Source organism: Cricetulus griseus, chromosome 5, assembly GCF_003668045.3.
Source record: "Cricetulus griseus strain 17A/GY chromosome 5, alternate assembly CriGri-PICRH-1.0, whole genome shotgun sequence".
In the NCBI taxonomy this organism is placed as follows: Eukaryota; Metazoa; Chordata; class Mammalia; order Rodentia; family Cricetidae; genus Cricetulus; species Cricetulus griseus.
This window is the reverse complement of record NC_048598.1, coordinates 6,053,423-6,071,186: the sequence shown is the minus strand read 5'-3', so window position 1 is coordinate 6,071,186 and position 17,764 is coordinate 6,053,423. Positions and strand designations below refer to the sequence as shown.

The following is a 17,764-nucleotide window of genomic DNA, read 5'->3' as shown; positions in this document are numbered from 1 at the left end:
TCTGGACTTCCAACAGCCACGATCTCCTGCCTGTGTGATAATGCTCCAGATGAAAAGATGGAGCTATATGCCCCACATGGGTGTTTTGTGTCACTGGAGCATTCTCAGGGATTTGAGCTACCTAAGTCATCATTCCCCTTGCTGGGCTAGGGTGTTTGGCTCAATTGCTTCAGACGACCTTATCCAATCCAGTGCTCAGGTGCAACATTAGTCTTCCCCTTTCTGAACCCCGAGATCCTATAGCGCCCCCTCCACCTCTCTGTGGTGAGTGCGTGAAATGAGGGGATAACAATGGGCATTAAAGGGCCCTGGTTCTATTGATACCCATGGGGACCACAGAAAGGAGTATGCTTAATAAACACTAGTATTTTAGTGATGCCACTTATCATTTTTATTGTATGTATTTATGCGTGTGCATGCATGTGGGCACACGCATGGCAGAGTGTGTATATGAGAAGCAGAGGATACCCCTTAGGAGTTAATTCTCCCCCTCCACTATGGACCCTGGCAATCAAACTCAAGTCATTAGGCCTGGTGGTAAGCACCTTCCCCAGCTTCCACTGGCACTGGTCATATAATTTCATAACAAATTCCCTTGATTATAATTGCAATCCCTCTAAAGTTTATGTCTGGTGCAGATGTCAGTCAAAAGAGAAGTAAAAGTGGAGAAACCACTGGAAACAACCCTGAGTTCTGTTTCTTCTCTTCTGTTTGAACTCCATACATTGAGCATATTTCTTTCATTTGCAAAGCAGCTGAAATGCATACAACCTAGAGTTATCAATTAAATACTATTCCTTCCTAAAGGAGCTGTTGATATGTGTTCTGCCATCTTTCTGTCTTTGGAGTTTAATCATCAAGGGAAGAGGCCATTATTGGTGGACTTGAGTTCCTGTAGCTATGGTCTTTCTGTGATGTAGGAACTTAGTACTTGATAAAGGAGCTTGGGCAAACTCCAGATATGATCTGACCAGCTCCTTATTCTATGCTTTGAGGTTCAGCTTTGCTGTCTATGAAGCAAGAATAACAACTCCTATGTGGGGGATATTCAGCATAAAACTCTTCATACACTTAATAGATTGTCCTTGTTAAATCTCTCCTCCATAATCCTAACTGTCTTGCATAAAGGCAAATCACATGGGAGGAGGGAGTAAGTCTGCTACAGCGCCCATGTGTATCATATGTGGTCTCACTTATAACATGTCCCTGTATATAGATAAATTGTAATGATAACTCTTTCCACCAGCTGCCTGGGCTCTGTTGCCACTTTAGGGGCCCCAAATAACACAGAGTCTTATATTAGTTACAATGCTACTGGCCAATGACTAGGATTTCCTATTTGCTAGCTCAGTCTTAATTATCAACCATAACTACTAATTTATATATTTTTATAAGGACATCTTACCGAGGATGCCAGCCTTATGTGTTCTGTTTTCCTGGGATCACACTGAGACTTCCCCCTACTACATTTCCCAGAATCCTCCTTCTCTCCTAGTCCCACCTATCTTGCTTCCCTATTGGCTAACAGTGTTTTATTCATTAACCAATAAGAGAGACATATACACAGAAGGCCTTCCCCCATCAATAAATAACATGGGTCAATTTTTAAACTAATAGTTTGCTTCAGTCTCCCAAGCAAACACACTGAACACGTGTACATTTACTGGCTCATGAAAGGGAAACTTTGCATGTTGCCTTTAGGTGTGACTCATCCCAAGCTACCAAATGAAATTTTCAGGATGCTGAAGTTCTTTATTTCTGAACTCAGCTCTCTTTCCAACCTCCATATATGGGAAAAGGAAGTTCCAGCAGCTACACAGAAGTCATCTCCCACAATCTGACTCTTTAGTGATTTGCATGATGGATACACTCAATTCTGAGCTGCAAACATGAAAGAACCATGTGGCACTTTGTGACTAGCTAGTTCTTCTGTCTCCTTACTTCTTAGTTCATGTGTGGTCAACTCAAAACAAGGAATAAATCCTGATGATGCAGAAAACCGTTATATATATAAGGAAAACCAAAGCTTTTCCGTAAGAAGATTTAAGAACGAGCCCCATGAAGTTGTGTGGGGTCCTGGCAGTCATAAGTGGACACAAGCCTGTGTGTTTCTTCCATTTAACTCATATTAACCCTTTAAAGTTACTGGGGACAAACTGTCCAGGAATTAAATAGACTGAGCCCACCATCCTATGAGGCTTCCCCTGTGGCTCTGACCTCCATCCCACCTTTTCTGGTCCTTCAGTCTTTCATTTACCTTGGAGAATTTTGTCTGGAAATGGTTCAGTTACTTTGCTTAAACCTTGAAGCTGAGCATGGTGATGCACGCCTTTAATCCGAGGACTCAGAAGTCAGAGTCAGGAGGAACTCTGTGAGTTCAAGACCAGCCTGGTCTACAAAGTCAGTTTCGGGACAGCCAGGGATGTCCAGAGAAACCCTGTCTTGGAAAATCAAAATAATAATAATAATAATAATAATAATAATAATAATAATAATAATAATAATCCTTGAAACTCTACAAATATCACAAGACCCTTATTATTTGTGCCAAATCTTAGTACTATTATTTTGTTTTGTTTTATTTAATATGTAATTGTTTATATAATGATGCTTACTATAATATTTCAGTCCTTGCCTATGGTGTGCACTGATAACATCTGTCCCCTTTCATACACTCCTACTACATCTCAACTTCAAATAATGACTATTTTACAGTTAAGAGAACTGGTTTATTCTCTACATATACAAAACGGAGTGTGCAGTGTTCCTATATCTGGCTTGTTTCATGTAACATAATGTGTTCTAGTTCCATCTATTTTGGTTTCAAGTACCAGGGTTTTATTCTTCTTTGTAGCTGAGTAACATTCCATTGTATTAGATAAACACATTTTCTTTATTCATTTACTCCCTGATGGGCACATAAATTGACTCCATGTCTTGATCACTTTAAAGACTGCAATAAATGTCCCAACACAGACTGATCATCCACATACTGGATTTACCACGCCCCTCTCCATGGCGGGATGGGGGGGGGCATATTCAGTACTGAGATCATTGAGCAGTCTGTTTTCTCCATAGTAGTGACAAATATGTACACTCCTAACGTCAGCGTCTGGACGTTCTTTTTGTCTCTACATCTCACCAGTGTTTTCCATTTCCTCATTTTTTACAATGGCCATTCTGATTAGAGTGTTGTCCTCTGGCTGCTCTGATCTGCGTTTAATTTGTGTTTCCATGATGGCGAATGATTCTGAACATCTCTCCAGTGGACCATTTGTGTTGTTGTTGTTGTTTGTTGTTGTTGTTGTTTGTTGTTGTTGTTTGGAATTGTTTCAACTTAGACCATTGGTCCTGTTTAATTGGATCGTGTAGAATTCATTGTTCCTTTTTAGCTCCTCATACCTTCTGGATAGAGAGCCCTTGTGAGATGAAGGGTGAGCAGGTGTTTCCTCCAATCCCAGGCTGTCTCTCTCGTTCTTGTTTCTTTGCTGTACTGTGCTGAAGCTTTGCAGTGTAAGGTGGCAGGAGGCTCTGTCTGCTCACGGTTGCTTTGGTTTCTGGTGCTTTGGGCCAGCACACCGTCATCTACACTAGCATGCTGAACCACCTTCTCCCCTGTGATTTCTTCTAGGAGCTTCTGGGTTTGGGGTCTCACTTTTGATGTTTTTGATGCATGTCATAGATTTTGCAAACTGGCCACAAGCTTAGACGTACTCACAAGGAGAGACTCTCTATTGAGGAATTGCCTCCATCAGATTGGCTTGTGGTCATGTCTCTGGAGTTTTCATTGATTGCTGACTGATGGAAGTATTGGAAGTATCAGATTTCTGTGGGTGGAGCCTACTCTGGGCAGGTTGCCCCTGGGCTGTGTAAGAAAGGTAGCTGAGTGAGCTACAGGGAACAAGCAAGAAAGCAGCATTCCTCGCTGTGGTCTCTGCTTCAGTTCCTGCATCCAGGCTCCTGCTTGAGTTCCTTCCCAGGCTTCTTTTGATGGTACACTCTAACCTAGCAGATGTAATAAACCCTTTCTGCCCCAAGTAACTTTTGGTCACATCTCAGCAACAGAAAGCCAACTAAAACAGTCTATTTGGAATTGATTCATCTCCAGGGTAAGATATTGGAGTCAAGTTTCAATACTCCAAATACCTCAGTTTTCCCAGAATCATTTATTAATAACATTGATTCATGGGACCATTTTGATGTATCAGAAAGAAATGACAGCTTCTTTTCTATAGACATGGATTTTCTAACCTAACCTCTGTGTTACAAATATCCTATTCATCTCATCAAATTTGCTATGCCTCTCTGATGTGTTTTCTCTTCTAATATCCATGCTAAAATTGTCTTTAGCACCTACTGCTCATCTGAAACCAGAAGAGCCAGAACATAAGAGGACAAAGAAACGTGGGGCTATCATTTTTTTTTTGAGACTTTTTTTTTTTTCTGGAAAAGTACTCTTGAAAGACAAACTGCCTACAAACAGCTCTTTACTTTTTAAAAAAGATTTATTTTATTCTTAAATATGTATATCTGTGTGTTTGTGTATAGATGTGCCCAGTGAGGCCAGAGATATCAGATCCCCTTGGAGTTAGAGTTACAGGAGGCTGTGAGCTGTTTACTGTGGGTGCTAGGACTCAAACTAGAAGAGCAACAGTGCTCTTAACTTCTGATCCTTGCCTCCAGCCCTATGTGTTTCATCTTTTTCCTTCCACACTTGCATCAAAAAAAAAAAACATAGAAAACTTTACTGCTCACAAATTACATTGATGTCATTATGACTTAACAAACCACAGAAGAGCAAGGTAGATGCTGTGGGCAGAAAAGCTTGTGGAACCACAAGAAAGGACCTGTTTGGTAAGATCATACTTGTGACACGGATATCACATCTCATAGCCCTTACCCTGGCCATGTTTGTTCATGGAGCTATTCTCTAAACTAGCGTAAGCTAACACTGGACTCATAAAATGGTCGCCAAGGAGGAGGAGAGGCCAGAAACCATTCAAAGATGCCATCCCGGTTTGCAGAGAATGCGCCTCTCCCAGAGAAAGAAAGTGATGCCACTGAAATGGTGTTCGGAGGTGGAATAGACTCACATTGCAAGGCTGAGCCAGTTTGCCATCACAACCTCTGGCTTTTGTTCTTGTGTGTCCCTCTCCATTTTCTCCAAGTTCTTATGTTTTATTGGCTTAGCATTTTTCTGTAAGCTTTTATCAAAGCTATATGACTTGGGAATGGCTTAGATCTTTAGTTATATTCCTCATCTAAAATCAGGTAAATATCAAAATTATGTAAATCCTCCCTAGCAACCAAACAGAAGATTATAATCAAATAAGTACCTGCATCTTATCACTAAGTCCATAAGGAAACGCAAAAGGCCCTGAGTCTGGATGACAAGCAACTCCAGCTGTCCTAGGCCACTGCTTCCTCAGAAAACCCAAACCATCACTCCAGCCCGGAATGAATCCAAGAGCTGACTCCTCCATTCATCCTGCAAGTACCTACTTTGTGCCATCACTGTTGACAGGGTATACTGATAGGCAAATCAGAGTCCTGCCTCTCTTGGCAATTGTGCCAAAACAAGAAAGGTAAGAAAAAGATACCTGGTGCATCAGAGATACTGAACTCTGTACAAGGAGAGAATTGTTTCAGGAGATAAAAGGGACTGGTGTATTATTTAGAGTAGTGGAAATCTGAGATATAGATAGATAGATAGATAGATAGATAGATAGATAGATAGATAGATATAATGTCCAGCCATCTACATGAAGTGATGGGATACAAGGAAATATCTGGAGGAAGAGTCATACCACCAAGTATAAATCTTGTAAAAATGCAGCTGGATGTCTGTGGGAATCACACACAATAACCACAGAGTAGATGCTGTAAATTAGCTTAATGACCTGACTGTCTAGTCTTTTAAGTTATTTTTTTAAAGAACACATTGGTATTGTTTCAGTTTTCTCAAGAATTGAAGAAAGACCTTGTAAGCCTCAATATTCTCCTTGCTGGACGCTGCAGAGCCTTAATGTTCCTGCTGCTGATATAAAACACTACCTGCCATCCCATCTCGTCTTTCTCATATAAGCTACATGCTATAGTGATTCCCCATTTTACAGATCAGTAGACCAAGGCAAAAAGAAGCCAGGTAACTTGGCCAAGGTCATCAGCCACAGAGCAGTGACATATAACCATGGACAACTTCTGTCATAAATAGATCAAGTCATTCTTTGTTCCCTCTGAGGACTTACCAGGGAATTACTGAGCCGTATTCTTCTATAAATGCAGAGGAAGTAAATAGGTGCTATGCCCTCATTGAGATAGCCTCAGTCTGTGTGTAAACACAAAAGCATGCTTGCATTCAACAGAAGTGAACAGTGGTGCCCCATGAAGCCACCTGGTGAAAAAGAGCAGTGTTGGTTGTTTTGTTTTGTTTGTTTAAAAATGTTAGCTGGTGTTAATAAGAAGTAAATATGGCTTGAGGCTAGACAGTGATGCCTCTCACCTTCCTTTCAAGGGAGGCTGTCAGAGGAGCTGGGGTGGTTAGTCTAGAGAAGGGAAAACTCGGGGGGATTTGGTAACTGTCTACAGATATTTAAAGGACAAGTAGTATACAAAGGAAATTAGATTGATTCTAAGGGTCCCTAAGGGTGGAAGTCACAGGAATGTCTCACCGTGATAGAGGGAAGGACTTTCAAACAAAACAAAGAGGAACACTGGTGCTCTTGAAGATGGAGCAGGCTATTCGGGATGTAGAATGTTCTGGTGCAGAAAGTGGGACAGTTTTAAACGGCAGCTTGTAGGGGAGAGGATCTGGGAAGGATGGATTTACTAATAATGAATTTTGAAGTATCTCCTATGGCTAAGCATTCAGGAACTTTTGATCAGTATAACGAATGGGTCAGGAAATTTATACCTTCTGAAAGCCAAGATGATTGCCTTGCCTGGCCTGTGAGAGGCTGTGGGTTCCTGCCTGGCCTGTGTGAGGCTGTGGGTGTTTCTGCCTTACAGAGCACATGTACAGCTCTGCATCTAACTTCTGGTGATAATTGTTAATGAGCAGCCCTCTCATGCTGTGCTTTATTTTCTGCTGGCTCTTCCCAGGTCTCCAGCCATACACCAACTACAGCTTCACCCTTGCAGCCTGTACACCTGTTGGATGCACTCCCAGTGAGCCCTCTGTAGGTCAGACCCTGCAGGCTGCCCCTCAAGGTAACCAGGACAGATCTGTGGTTGGGACAAAAAGTTTGCATGTGCTATTTTAATTAGCTTTATAAGCTCTTTTGTAGCAAACAAGGCACAAGGAATCAAATTGACAGGATGAAATAAAATAGTATCCCATGTCCCCTCCTCCCACAGGCTTGAGTAAACCATATACTGTCGCTCACAGTAAGTTATTTGAAGTTCTTTAAGTCCTTGAGATTTGCTTTTTTATGGGAAAAAATGAATACTTGGACACGAAGCTCCTCAAAATCTAAAGTATTAAACCTTTTAACAGTGAATAAGTAGCCACCCAAGTGCTGCTGAAACTGACAAAAACAGTCTCTGCCTTCAAGAAAATAAAACCAAGTAAGAAAGATAGTAATATAATTACCAGGTGTCTATGCAAAAATATAATCTGAGGGAGAGATTAAAACCTATCACAGACATAAAGAAGGATTTTATGGAGCAGATAGGCTGTGGTGGAGCCCAAGGAACAAAGACAAATACATGGTAAGATATTCCACCAGGCTGTTTGAAGGAATGTATAGAGAGACGACCCCCCCTTTAGAAGACAAATTGGTATTGTCTATTAAATTCAAAGTCTTAATTCCTTAACCCAGCAGTTAAGTTTTCATTATTTACGCCTGAAACTCATCCATACGCACAGAAGGGGACCTGTGTCAGGATGCCTGTGGAAGCATTATTTTGCTTAACACCAAAATGTGGAGAGAAATTTAAATATTCTTGAGAAAGAGAGTTGCTAAATAAAATCACATTGTGGGAAAAAGTGATCTGTTCGTACAAGGATGCTGCAAAACTATGGAAACCACTTGATGTGTAAAAGTGATTAGAAATGACTGCACTCATTTCTAGTGATAAATAACTATACACAGAGAAAAAATCTGGAGTTACCAACCCCGTGACGACAATGAGTCCCTGTGGGTTGGGGCCTGGGGTAGGTGATATCATTTGCTTTATGGAGGAAATGTGCTCGGTAGCCTGTAGTAGGGATCTACTCTCTGTTAATATTTATTATCATCATCGGCCTGTTTTACATATGGAGAAACGAAAGCACACATATGTAAGTATGTAAAGAGGATCCTGGTCTCTGCTGCCACGACAGAGTCCCAAACCACTTGTTCATTACTTTTCTACTAAAAGGACTATGGTACCTTGGAATATTAAACCTGAACTTCCTACCAGTAAATGGGGAATAAGATGGAAAATTCCACATATGGGGCATATGGCTCCTCTCTAGGAGTTCACTAATGATGTTCTCTATATAAAGAATGCTTCATGTCAGAGAGCTTGGTGTTCCTATGAAAGGAGGAGAGCAGCAGTGGATTTTTTGGAAAGGGAAACCATCAAATGGATACTCGGATGATAATGGGTGATATCTAAAGGTGTTACCAACCAGTCTTGGCTAAAACTCAAGCCTGGTAAAGTAGGGGGGTCTCTGGTGTCGGTTTAATCACCAAACCTGTCTTCTTAAGTTATTTTTTAAGTGTCTCTATTTTTCCACTTCCCCTTATAAAAAAAATTTTTAAAGGGGTCTAGGTCTTATGCCTTGGAAAATGTAACTTTAAATGATACAGGGGAATGTGCTATAAAGAAATGTCCTCAATTTTTTTTGATATTACATGATATTCCCTCACCAGAAATAACTGTGCAAAGAAATAAGGTTTTCCTCTGGAACCCAACATAGCTATAGATCCATTCTCTGGCTATGTATGTGCATCCATGGGTAACCTGTGCAGGGAATCAATACAGTCCCGATGTTTAGCTTGGGGAAACAGAGGGACCAGTCATCAATGACATTAAACACTGGTACACTATTACAACATAGAGACAAACTTACCCTTTTAAGTCTCTAACTCTGGCTGGAGAGATGGCTCAGTGATTAAGAGCACTTAGTACTCTTCCAGAGGGCCTGGGTTCAGTTCCTAGCACACACATGAGGCAGCTCACAATAGTCTGTAACTTCACTTCCAGGGGTCGTGATATCTCTGGCCTCCAAAAGCACCTGCACACACAAGTCCGTGTACATACACACACACACACACACACACACACACACACAGAGAGAGAGAGAGAGAGAGAGAGAGAGAGAGAGAGAGAGAGAGAGAGAGGGGCATTAATAATTCAAAATAATAAAAAATTACTAGCCCAAGAACAGTTGATTGTGAAATGCCACTTTTACAGTAAATCAGACTATAAATTGAAGGTCTAAGATTTGAGAGTGATGAGTGCATGTAGGAAAAATTTTAAAAAGCCTGTGTTCTTTCCCTCTTCTTCTTCTTTACATCTAACCCTAATGTGTTCATGCACAGGGTGGCCTCAGGGAAAAGTGGACACACTTCTCTGCAGTCTCATCCTCATCAGAAATTGTGGCTCTTCATCAAGTAGTGGGAGGAGCCCAGGTCGGGTTACTACCCTATTTTCTCACAACACCTGCCGGCCCAGTGAGATCAATTCATTTCAGGGTGAAATCATGCAAAACCCTAGCCCAGCTTTCCTCAAGCATCAATATTGGGGAAAGGAAAAGGCAAGGGAGACGCTGTCCGCCTTGGGCTCATCCAGTTCCTCTTTCTGGCACCTGGTCTGCCGATGCTCCACTAGACGCCCCCTGTACTTAGGACACATAACTCCACATCTTGGGTGCTGGCTCTGCCTTCTTTAAAGATGGAGAGCTGCCAAGGGCTGAGCCTTCACTGGGATGCACTCATGGGCGGAAGGTCTGTGCGTCCACTGTGCTGTTAGACCTTCCATCTTCAATGCTCAGTTCTCTCTCACCCCACCCCTTGCCCTGCCTCGCCCTTCTTCCTGTTCTCTTCTCTTGGGTACCACCAATGACTATCACCTCAGGCCCACGCCAGCTGTTCTTAATTTTCCATCTTTCTTATATGTAATATGTCATTCTTCATAAATCTCACTGGTTGTAAACCTTAATTTTTCAGTCCTTTCCTCTTTTCCAACCCTTCTCCCCTGCTTTTGGACACACCCTTCTAAGCTCTCCATCTTCTCCTAACTAGATTCCTCTCTAATAGCTAGCGTTCAGTTTTCCCCTCCTGATTCTTCCCCCATGTCAAAAGGGGTGTCTCTCCAGCTAGTCAGCTCTCTAAAATCTCATTTCCTTCCAGGGAAACAAATCCTTATCATATTTATATATCAAATAGATGCCTCGGGTTTTACCTCTGCTGATTTTGTGGTCCTGACCACATGCCATGAAATGGAGACTTACATTTTAATATTCACCTTCTCAAATTCTTTTCTATATTCTGGAGGACTCTACATAGGTGTCGTCATCAGACTTTACTAGCTTTTCCATTTTCTGGAAGACTCTACGTAGGTGTCATCATCAGACTTTACTAGCTGCACCTGTGTCATCCACCAGCTAACTTCTGTGCAATGCAGCTTACAGCAGTTTTCTCCTAGGAGTACCTCCTCCCTGTCTCTCCTGATCTCACCCCACAGTCTGTGCCCAGGTCTCCTTTCCTGGGTGCTCTCCCTGCCCCTGTACTTCACTTTAAGCACCCATCATACCACTTTATAGTATTCGTGCTTAAAAATCTGTGTTTACCATGGCACGATGACCTAGAAGACAATCAAGGATGCCTGTTTCCCTACATCCCCAGGACCTAACAGATGTCAAAGTATGAATGAATAAACCAGCCAGTAGTGTTTAACTATGCAAACCAGTGCCCCTTGATGTGGTGAACTCACTCTTTCACCAACAGATGTTAAGAAGCCAGTTGAGAGTGAACACTTGGGTATATTAGTTAATGGATATTTTCAGGAACTTTAGAAGTAAGTAATAGTAACCAGAACTCAAGATCAATTTGAAGCAAATCCCGTTGCAGCATTTATTTCTGGTAGTTGTTGTGTCAAAACAGCTCCTAAAGTCTGCATTCTGGTTTGGGCCCCTATACTTCCCACCTGGTTAGCACTATCCTGGCATCTGAGGTCAGTTCTCCTCCTTCTGTCTATTCCTCCCTTGATTGCTTCAGATCTGCCCCACTGTGACAAAGAATGGAATCGGTTTGTGGTGCTGAAGCTGCAGTTGGAGAGTTGGAGAAGAAAGGGGGCATATTCATTCCTGGAACTCACTCAAGTGGGTCTCAACTCTATTAACTATGTCTTGAAACCGTTAAGGTAGCAACAGCCCAAACCCATCCTGCAGATAAATATGTAGCATTCACTATCTGCTATTTGTACATTGAAACTTCATTTTTCCAATTAAATCTGTCGGCATGTGGTTATAACCAGATCCATGGAGCCGAACACATGAAAAACTTGACTTTCATTGAAAACATGAAACAACTCCAAAATCTGGGTCCCTTTTATTTCATTAGAACCACCACGTGCAGAGGCTGCCTTGAGGAGTGTGTGCTGGAAGCTAAGCTATGGCTTTTTTTCTTCTTTGGCAATTTTTTGTATGTGTATATGTGAGTGGCATTCATGTGTGTGTGCACACACGTGCATGCATTGTGTGTGTATACATATACACATGCATATGAACGTGTGAATGTATACATGTATGTAGAGGCTAGATTGACATCAGATGTCTTACCAGTCACTTTCCACCTTACAGGTCCAGTCTGTGTCTCTCACTTGAATCCAGAGCCTGCAGATTTGGCTCCTCTAGTTAGCTTGCCATCTTTGGGTATCGCCTATGATTGCCCTGAAAATAAGGTTGCAGGGAGACTGCTCCATTGACTTTTATGTGGGTGCTGGGGATTCAAACTCTGGTCCTCACACTTGTGTGGCAAGTATCCTGCCCACTGTACATCTCCTTAGCCCTTCCTTGGTGATCTCTAATTTATCCTTCAAGGACAGAGAGATGAGCTACAAGGAAGTAGATTAAACCTTCATCTCCGGAATCAACAAGTTCATGTGCTATTGAAGTCTGAACTCTGAATCACTGTTTGAAGCTACTGGCAGCGAAGCCTAGGTCTCGGTGCGCTCTATATCTAGCACTGAGGGAAAACAAGATGGACAGCTCTCTCCTCAGATATCAGTTGCTCTTTTGAATGCCCGTGAGCTTGAGGCCCTTTGAAATCTATCTAGACTCTTTCCTTTCTTCGGTGAGCTGCCGAATAAATTGTATTTGAGTGTCCAGAACATTTTTTTCTTCTAAAAATGTCAAAAGCTTACTTTTTCCAGTGTAACTTGCAGGGGAGACACACTCAACCAGAAGCTATTGACTTCAGGGAGTCTAATGGAACGAGTGTTGTTAAAGCCCCTAAGAAGAGATATGAGGTCTGCTCAGGGCACACCCACCTCCAGTAGACTCCCCACCCTACCCTCCAGCTCCAGTAGATTCCCCACCCTACGGTCAGATTCTCCACCCAAAGATACCTCATCTGTGAGTGCCATAAGGGGCTGGAGAGATGGCTTGGTGCTTAAGAGTGCTTTCTGCTCTTTCAGTTGCCAGCACCTCCACGGTGTCTTACAGTCATCCGTATCTTCAGTTCCAGGGGATCCAGTGCCTTCTCCTGTTCTCTTCAGGCACGGCACATACGAGACACACGCATATATGCAAATAAACACTCACATAAAATAAAAAGTAAATAAACATAAAATGATTTTTGAGAGAATGATTAAGGATGACAGACCTTGGGCTGTGGCTATCTCTGTATATATTTTATTCTTTATGCTGAAGAGGCAACTCCATGAAACAGTGACTCTCACGGTGGTCACCTGTTTACTTTCTGCAACTGTCTAGTGGTATCGTCAGGTATACATTGCCCATATTAGTTTGCTATTCATGGATACGTGTTGATAGATAAGACTGAAGATCCCTGCCTCATTGGAAATACGTTTTGCTTTAAAGACGGCAGAGGGGTGGATGGGCCATGCAGTGAAACAAAGTAAGAAAAGTAACAAACACATCAAAGAAAAAGATGATCATGACGTTGTACAGCTTGTGAGGGAAATAGAAAGTGGGGTGTGATGGAGACTGAGTCAAAATCCCCTAGGAAGAGGCTAGAGTAAGACAGTAGATGTCAAGCAAGCTGCGTGGACAGAGGAGTCTATACAGAGGACTGAGCGGATAGCATGCAAACCTGTGTGTCTAAAGAGATGTATCCAGGGGAAGTGTAAATCCTACTGACAGGGAAGAACTGAGCCTGAAGCACTTGGGAATTAGAAAAGGGTGTGGCCAGAGGGTCATAAATACGGGTGACTGTGGTGCTAGGGAGGCTGAGGGTGGAGAAATAGAGACCAGGATGGAAAATTGGTGCCACAGAGGCCATGATAGGAAGGGAATGGTGTGAAAACTGGAAGAGTCAGGTATTTCCTAATGTGTATGAAGTAAGCAGAGAACTGAGTGATTCCAAAGGCTTAGAGAAAGCCAAGAGTCACAACAGAGGTAGCCTGCCTGGAAGCGGCAGCACAACCCTGTAATCCAGAGGTAGGGAGGAGGAGTTCAAGCCTGGGGCACACCCCTGTAATCCAGGGCTAAGGAGGAGGAGTTCAAGGCTTGAGCATACCCCTGTAATCCAGAAGTAGGGAGGAAGAGTTCAAGGCTGGAGCACACCCCTGTAATCCAGCAGTGGGGAGGAGCTGTTCAAGGCTGCTCTCTAGCTATATAGTGAGAAAACAGAAACCAGCTTAAACTTGAGGTGTGGCTGGGTGCGCAGCTGTGTAGTAGTGCGGTTGCCCAGCATTGCCGACCCCGGGTTCAGCCCCCAGAACTGCAAAACACAAGTTGCTAGTGCACTGTAAAACAAGCTTGTTTCTAATTTAAATTTTAAAAAAAGATGCTAGTGTACATGTGGCTGAAAGGCTGTGGCTAGAGGTTCCCCAGTGAAGACAGGAGCCTTGTAGGGTCTGCGGAGATCAGTGGCAGAGGGGGCGCACAGGGGTGGAGAGTACCTGGAGATAATTCTGTGTGTGTATTTGGCCTGAGAAAATGAATCAGTGGGCAAGCTTGGAGCTATGTGGACTGTAGAAGGGAAATCCAGAGTTCCAATGTTGATCCATTGAGCCTCTGACATGGAAGTAGATACCTAAGAGACAGTGTCAACGTAGACAATTGGAGTCATAAGTCTGAATTGGTATCAAATATGCCTTGGGGAGCTCTCAGCCTTGGTGAGCAAGAGAGATCATGGAAGGAATTTGGGAGGAGGAGCAGGACAGAGAGAGAAGAGGATATAGTGGGAGAGGAGAGAGAAGAATAAAGAGGGAAGAGAGATCCCAGGGGTCTAAGGCACTACAGTGTGTTAAGAGACAGTTGAAGAATCTTGAGAAACCGGGAAATGAGACCAGGAAATATTCTGGACAAAATGGACATGCACAGCCCACAGTGCAGGAGGGAGTAGAAAGTAACTTACTGAACTGTAGAATTCCGGTAGATACCTGATGGTGCTTCCTCCAGGCAACCCAAGCAAAGAGCCCCAGAGTTTCAAATGCCCAGATTTTCTTTCAGCCTTGATTAAATTACAGCCAGAGTGATGCCCAAGCCTCAGAAACATGGCACAGCTGGTAGCGTGGCATTCAAAAGTAAAAGCAAATCCACACTTGGTGACTCATTTCATCTCCAGAGTAAAGGAAATGCATGTTTGTTCCTTCCACGACGAGATTGTTTTAACCCACAGATAAGGGTTAGCCTGCTCATGGAGAGAGCTAGGCCATTTCACAAGGCATGTATTTTATCCTCACAATAAAACCTCATTGTGTCATTTTTGCCAGGAGTTTGGGTGACACCTCGACACATTATCATCAATTCTACAACCGTGGAATTACATTGGAATCCTCCAGAAAAGCCCAACGGCCTCATTTCTCAGTATCAGCTGAGGCGTAATGGAAGCTTGCTTTTCGTGGGTGGCAGTGATGAACAGAATTTCACTGATAAAAACCTGGAACCCAACAGCAGGTGACAGAGTGAAACTTTGCCAACTACACTGTAAGCTTTCTAAGTTGTTCAAGGCGGAGAAATAATACTTCCCGTTAAAAAGTTATCCAATTATTGCATTAATCTCCTTGTTCATTAGCCATGCTGTAACGGATAAGAGTGCTAAATAGTTGTTAGTTTTCCGCCTACATGAAATCCTTCTAACATATAAATAATTCATCCTCTATTTGACATGAAAGCATGAGAAATTTAAATATATAAAATAAAATGTCCAACTTCAAAAATTCATCAAATGGTATTTAAAGCCTACATTTCTAAATGAGCAACTAAAGAGATTGGGAGAATGTTATTCCCATCACCTACCGTGTCCTGTCACCCCTCCACTAGCTATGCTCTGTCTTCAGGAGTCAAACCACACATTTGCAATTCATTCCCATTCATTTCTCAGCAGACACAAGATAGACCTTACGTCAACAGATGTTTCAGCGCAGAGAATAGAGAATAATTTAGTTTTATTGTGGAAAATAACAGATCAATTTAAATATCTCTGCCTCTAAATGAATCTCCCTGAAATTCAACCCATTTAGAAATAGAAAAGACTAAATTGAATTTTCACAGCCCAGTAGCACACCCCAAGAAGTTCCTGAAATTCTCAGCAAAAACCATGAGTGACTACAGGGTTCAACATGGAGTTGGGAGACAATAACTATGCCAGACACAACAACCAAGCTCATGGTAACGTTTCTCATAGGAAAGGATTCAAAAGTTGTCACAAATTTCAGGTAAAACAGCAGATTAGGGAGCCAGCAAACATTGTCACTGTTTCTCAAAGATTGGCTGATTACAGATTTCATTTCTTCAGGTACATTTACAAGTTAGAAGCAAACACTGGAGGTGGCAGCACTGAGAGTGAGGATTACGTTGTCCAGATGCCTATGTGGAACCCAGAAGACATCCGTCCCCCATGTAATGTCACCGCACTGGGCTCTGATTCTGTATTTGTAGCATGGCCAACACCAGGTAAAGAAAAAAATGGAACTTCTGTCTGTCTGTCTGTCTGTCTGTCTCTCTCTCTCTCTCTTTCTCTCTCTCTCTCTCTCTCTCTCTCTCTCTCTCTCTCTCTCTCTGTCTCTCTTAGTTTAATGGAAACTAATGAGATATAAGGATGAAAATGTGACTTCATAGTAAACGTAGCTTCCTTATAGATAAATATGAATGGAGCAATCAAAACACACATCACACACATCACACAGTAAGTTCACATGTGTGCTTGTCTACATGTGTGTGTGTTCGTTACCCTTCTGTTGCTGTGGTGTAACATCGCAAACAGAAACAGCTTATGAATAAAAAGTTTATTTGGGGTTATGGCTTTGAAGGGAGAGTCTCTAATGTGAGGGATTCATGACAGCAGGCAGCTGGAGCGGGGATTGAGAGAGCACAAGCCGAGGGTGAACAGGAAGTGGATTATAGCTATAACCCCCAAAGCCCACCCCTAGTGGTTTATTTTCTCTAGCAAAGCCCCAACTCCTAAAGTTTCCATAAATTCTCGCAAACAACAATACCATCTGAGTATCGAATATTCAAACACTAGAGTGTCAGGGGATGCTTCTCATTCAAGCTATCACAGTATGTATTTTTACATGTATGTACATTTGCATGCATGCACATCTACCTATGTCAATATGTAGATACATACATCTATCTGCCTCTATCAAAGCAGCACATTTTTGGAACTCAAAATCCTAAAAACCCTGTCTTTTCACTCAAACATATATATCCAAGACAAGTCAGAGGTTATAATCACTCTGGGCATTCCCTTCCACAGGAATCCTGGGGTTCGGTCACTGGCCTACCATGCTTCTTTCTGTATGGCATCAGGAGACTTGGAAAGACATTGGCCTGTTCTAACTATGAGCTTACCATGGTGAATGGTGATAACCCTGGATGTCGCCTCTCTACTCAATGAGCCTCCATTAGACCATTTAGTCAATGCCAAACTGCTTTGATGATTTAATGCATTATTACATTTTGATATAAGTATAATCCTTGGGTAGAATCCTGACCAAATAGACACTACAGAGATTAAATAAAAGGCTGGACAGATCAGTGGGTAGGGTCCTTTCCATCCTCACACAGGACCTGCTTAAATTCAGAGGGTCACAAAGCAACCAGAAGGCATGGATGTAGGGGAGGAGCTTGTAAGGAGGAAGGGAGGGTTAACAGTGCTGAAGAGGGGTCAAGAAAGTGAAAGGGTGAGAATGCCAGAACTCATTATCTACGTTTATGAAATTGTCAAAGAAAAGTTTAATTAACAATATATACATCAGTAGTGAAATACATGATTGGTTTGTAAACAGCTAATTATTAATAGACTATGGAATTTTCCAACTAGACTTTAATAAAAAAAAACTTTCCTACAATCAAAAAGAAAAGCTATGCTATGCACTCTTAAAGATACATAAAGTTCCACTGTTAAAAATGTATAAAGTCAATCCTGTCTCAAAAAAGCAAAAATATGTAATATCCTTCTGATGTCCAAAGCTCTGATCAGGGAGACAGGCTTTTGTTTTGTTGAGGTAGAATGTTCAGTAGATGTCCATTAGATTTAGTTGATTCATGATGTCATTTGACTCCAATGTTTCTTTGGGTTTCTTGTCTGGGTAGGCCATTTGTTGGTGACAGTGGTATACTGAAGTCACCCACTATCAC

At 42.2% G+C, this 17,764-nt stretch overlaps 1 protein-coding gene across 1 annotated transcript in view; it reads left to right on the top strand.

Annotated features, from left to right (window-relative positions):
* Positions 1 to 17,764, top strand: part of Ush2a (usherin) — a 641,642-nt gene that overhangs the window by 514,931 nt on the left and 108,947 nt on the right. Inside the window, exons 55-57 of the mRNA XM_035445085.1 lie at positions 7,102 to 7,209; positions 14,893 to 15,076; positions 15,918 to 16,075. Of these exons, the coding sequence (XP_035300976.1) occupies positions 7,102 to 7,209; positions 14,893 to 15,076; positions 15,918 to 16,075 (450 nt within the window). The remainder of the gene's footprint in view (positions 1 to 7,101; positions 7,210 to 14,892; positions 15,077 to 15,917; positions 16,076 to 17,764) is intronic.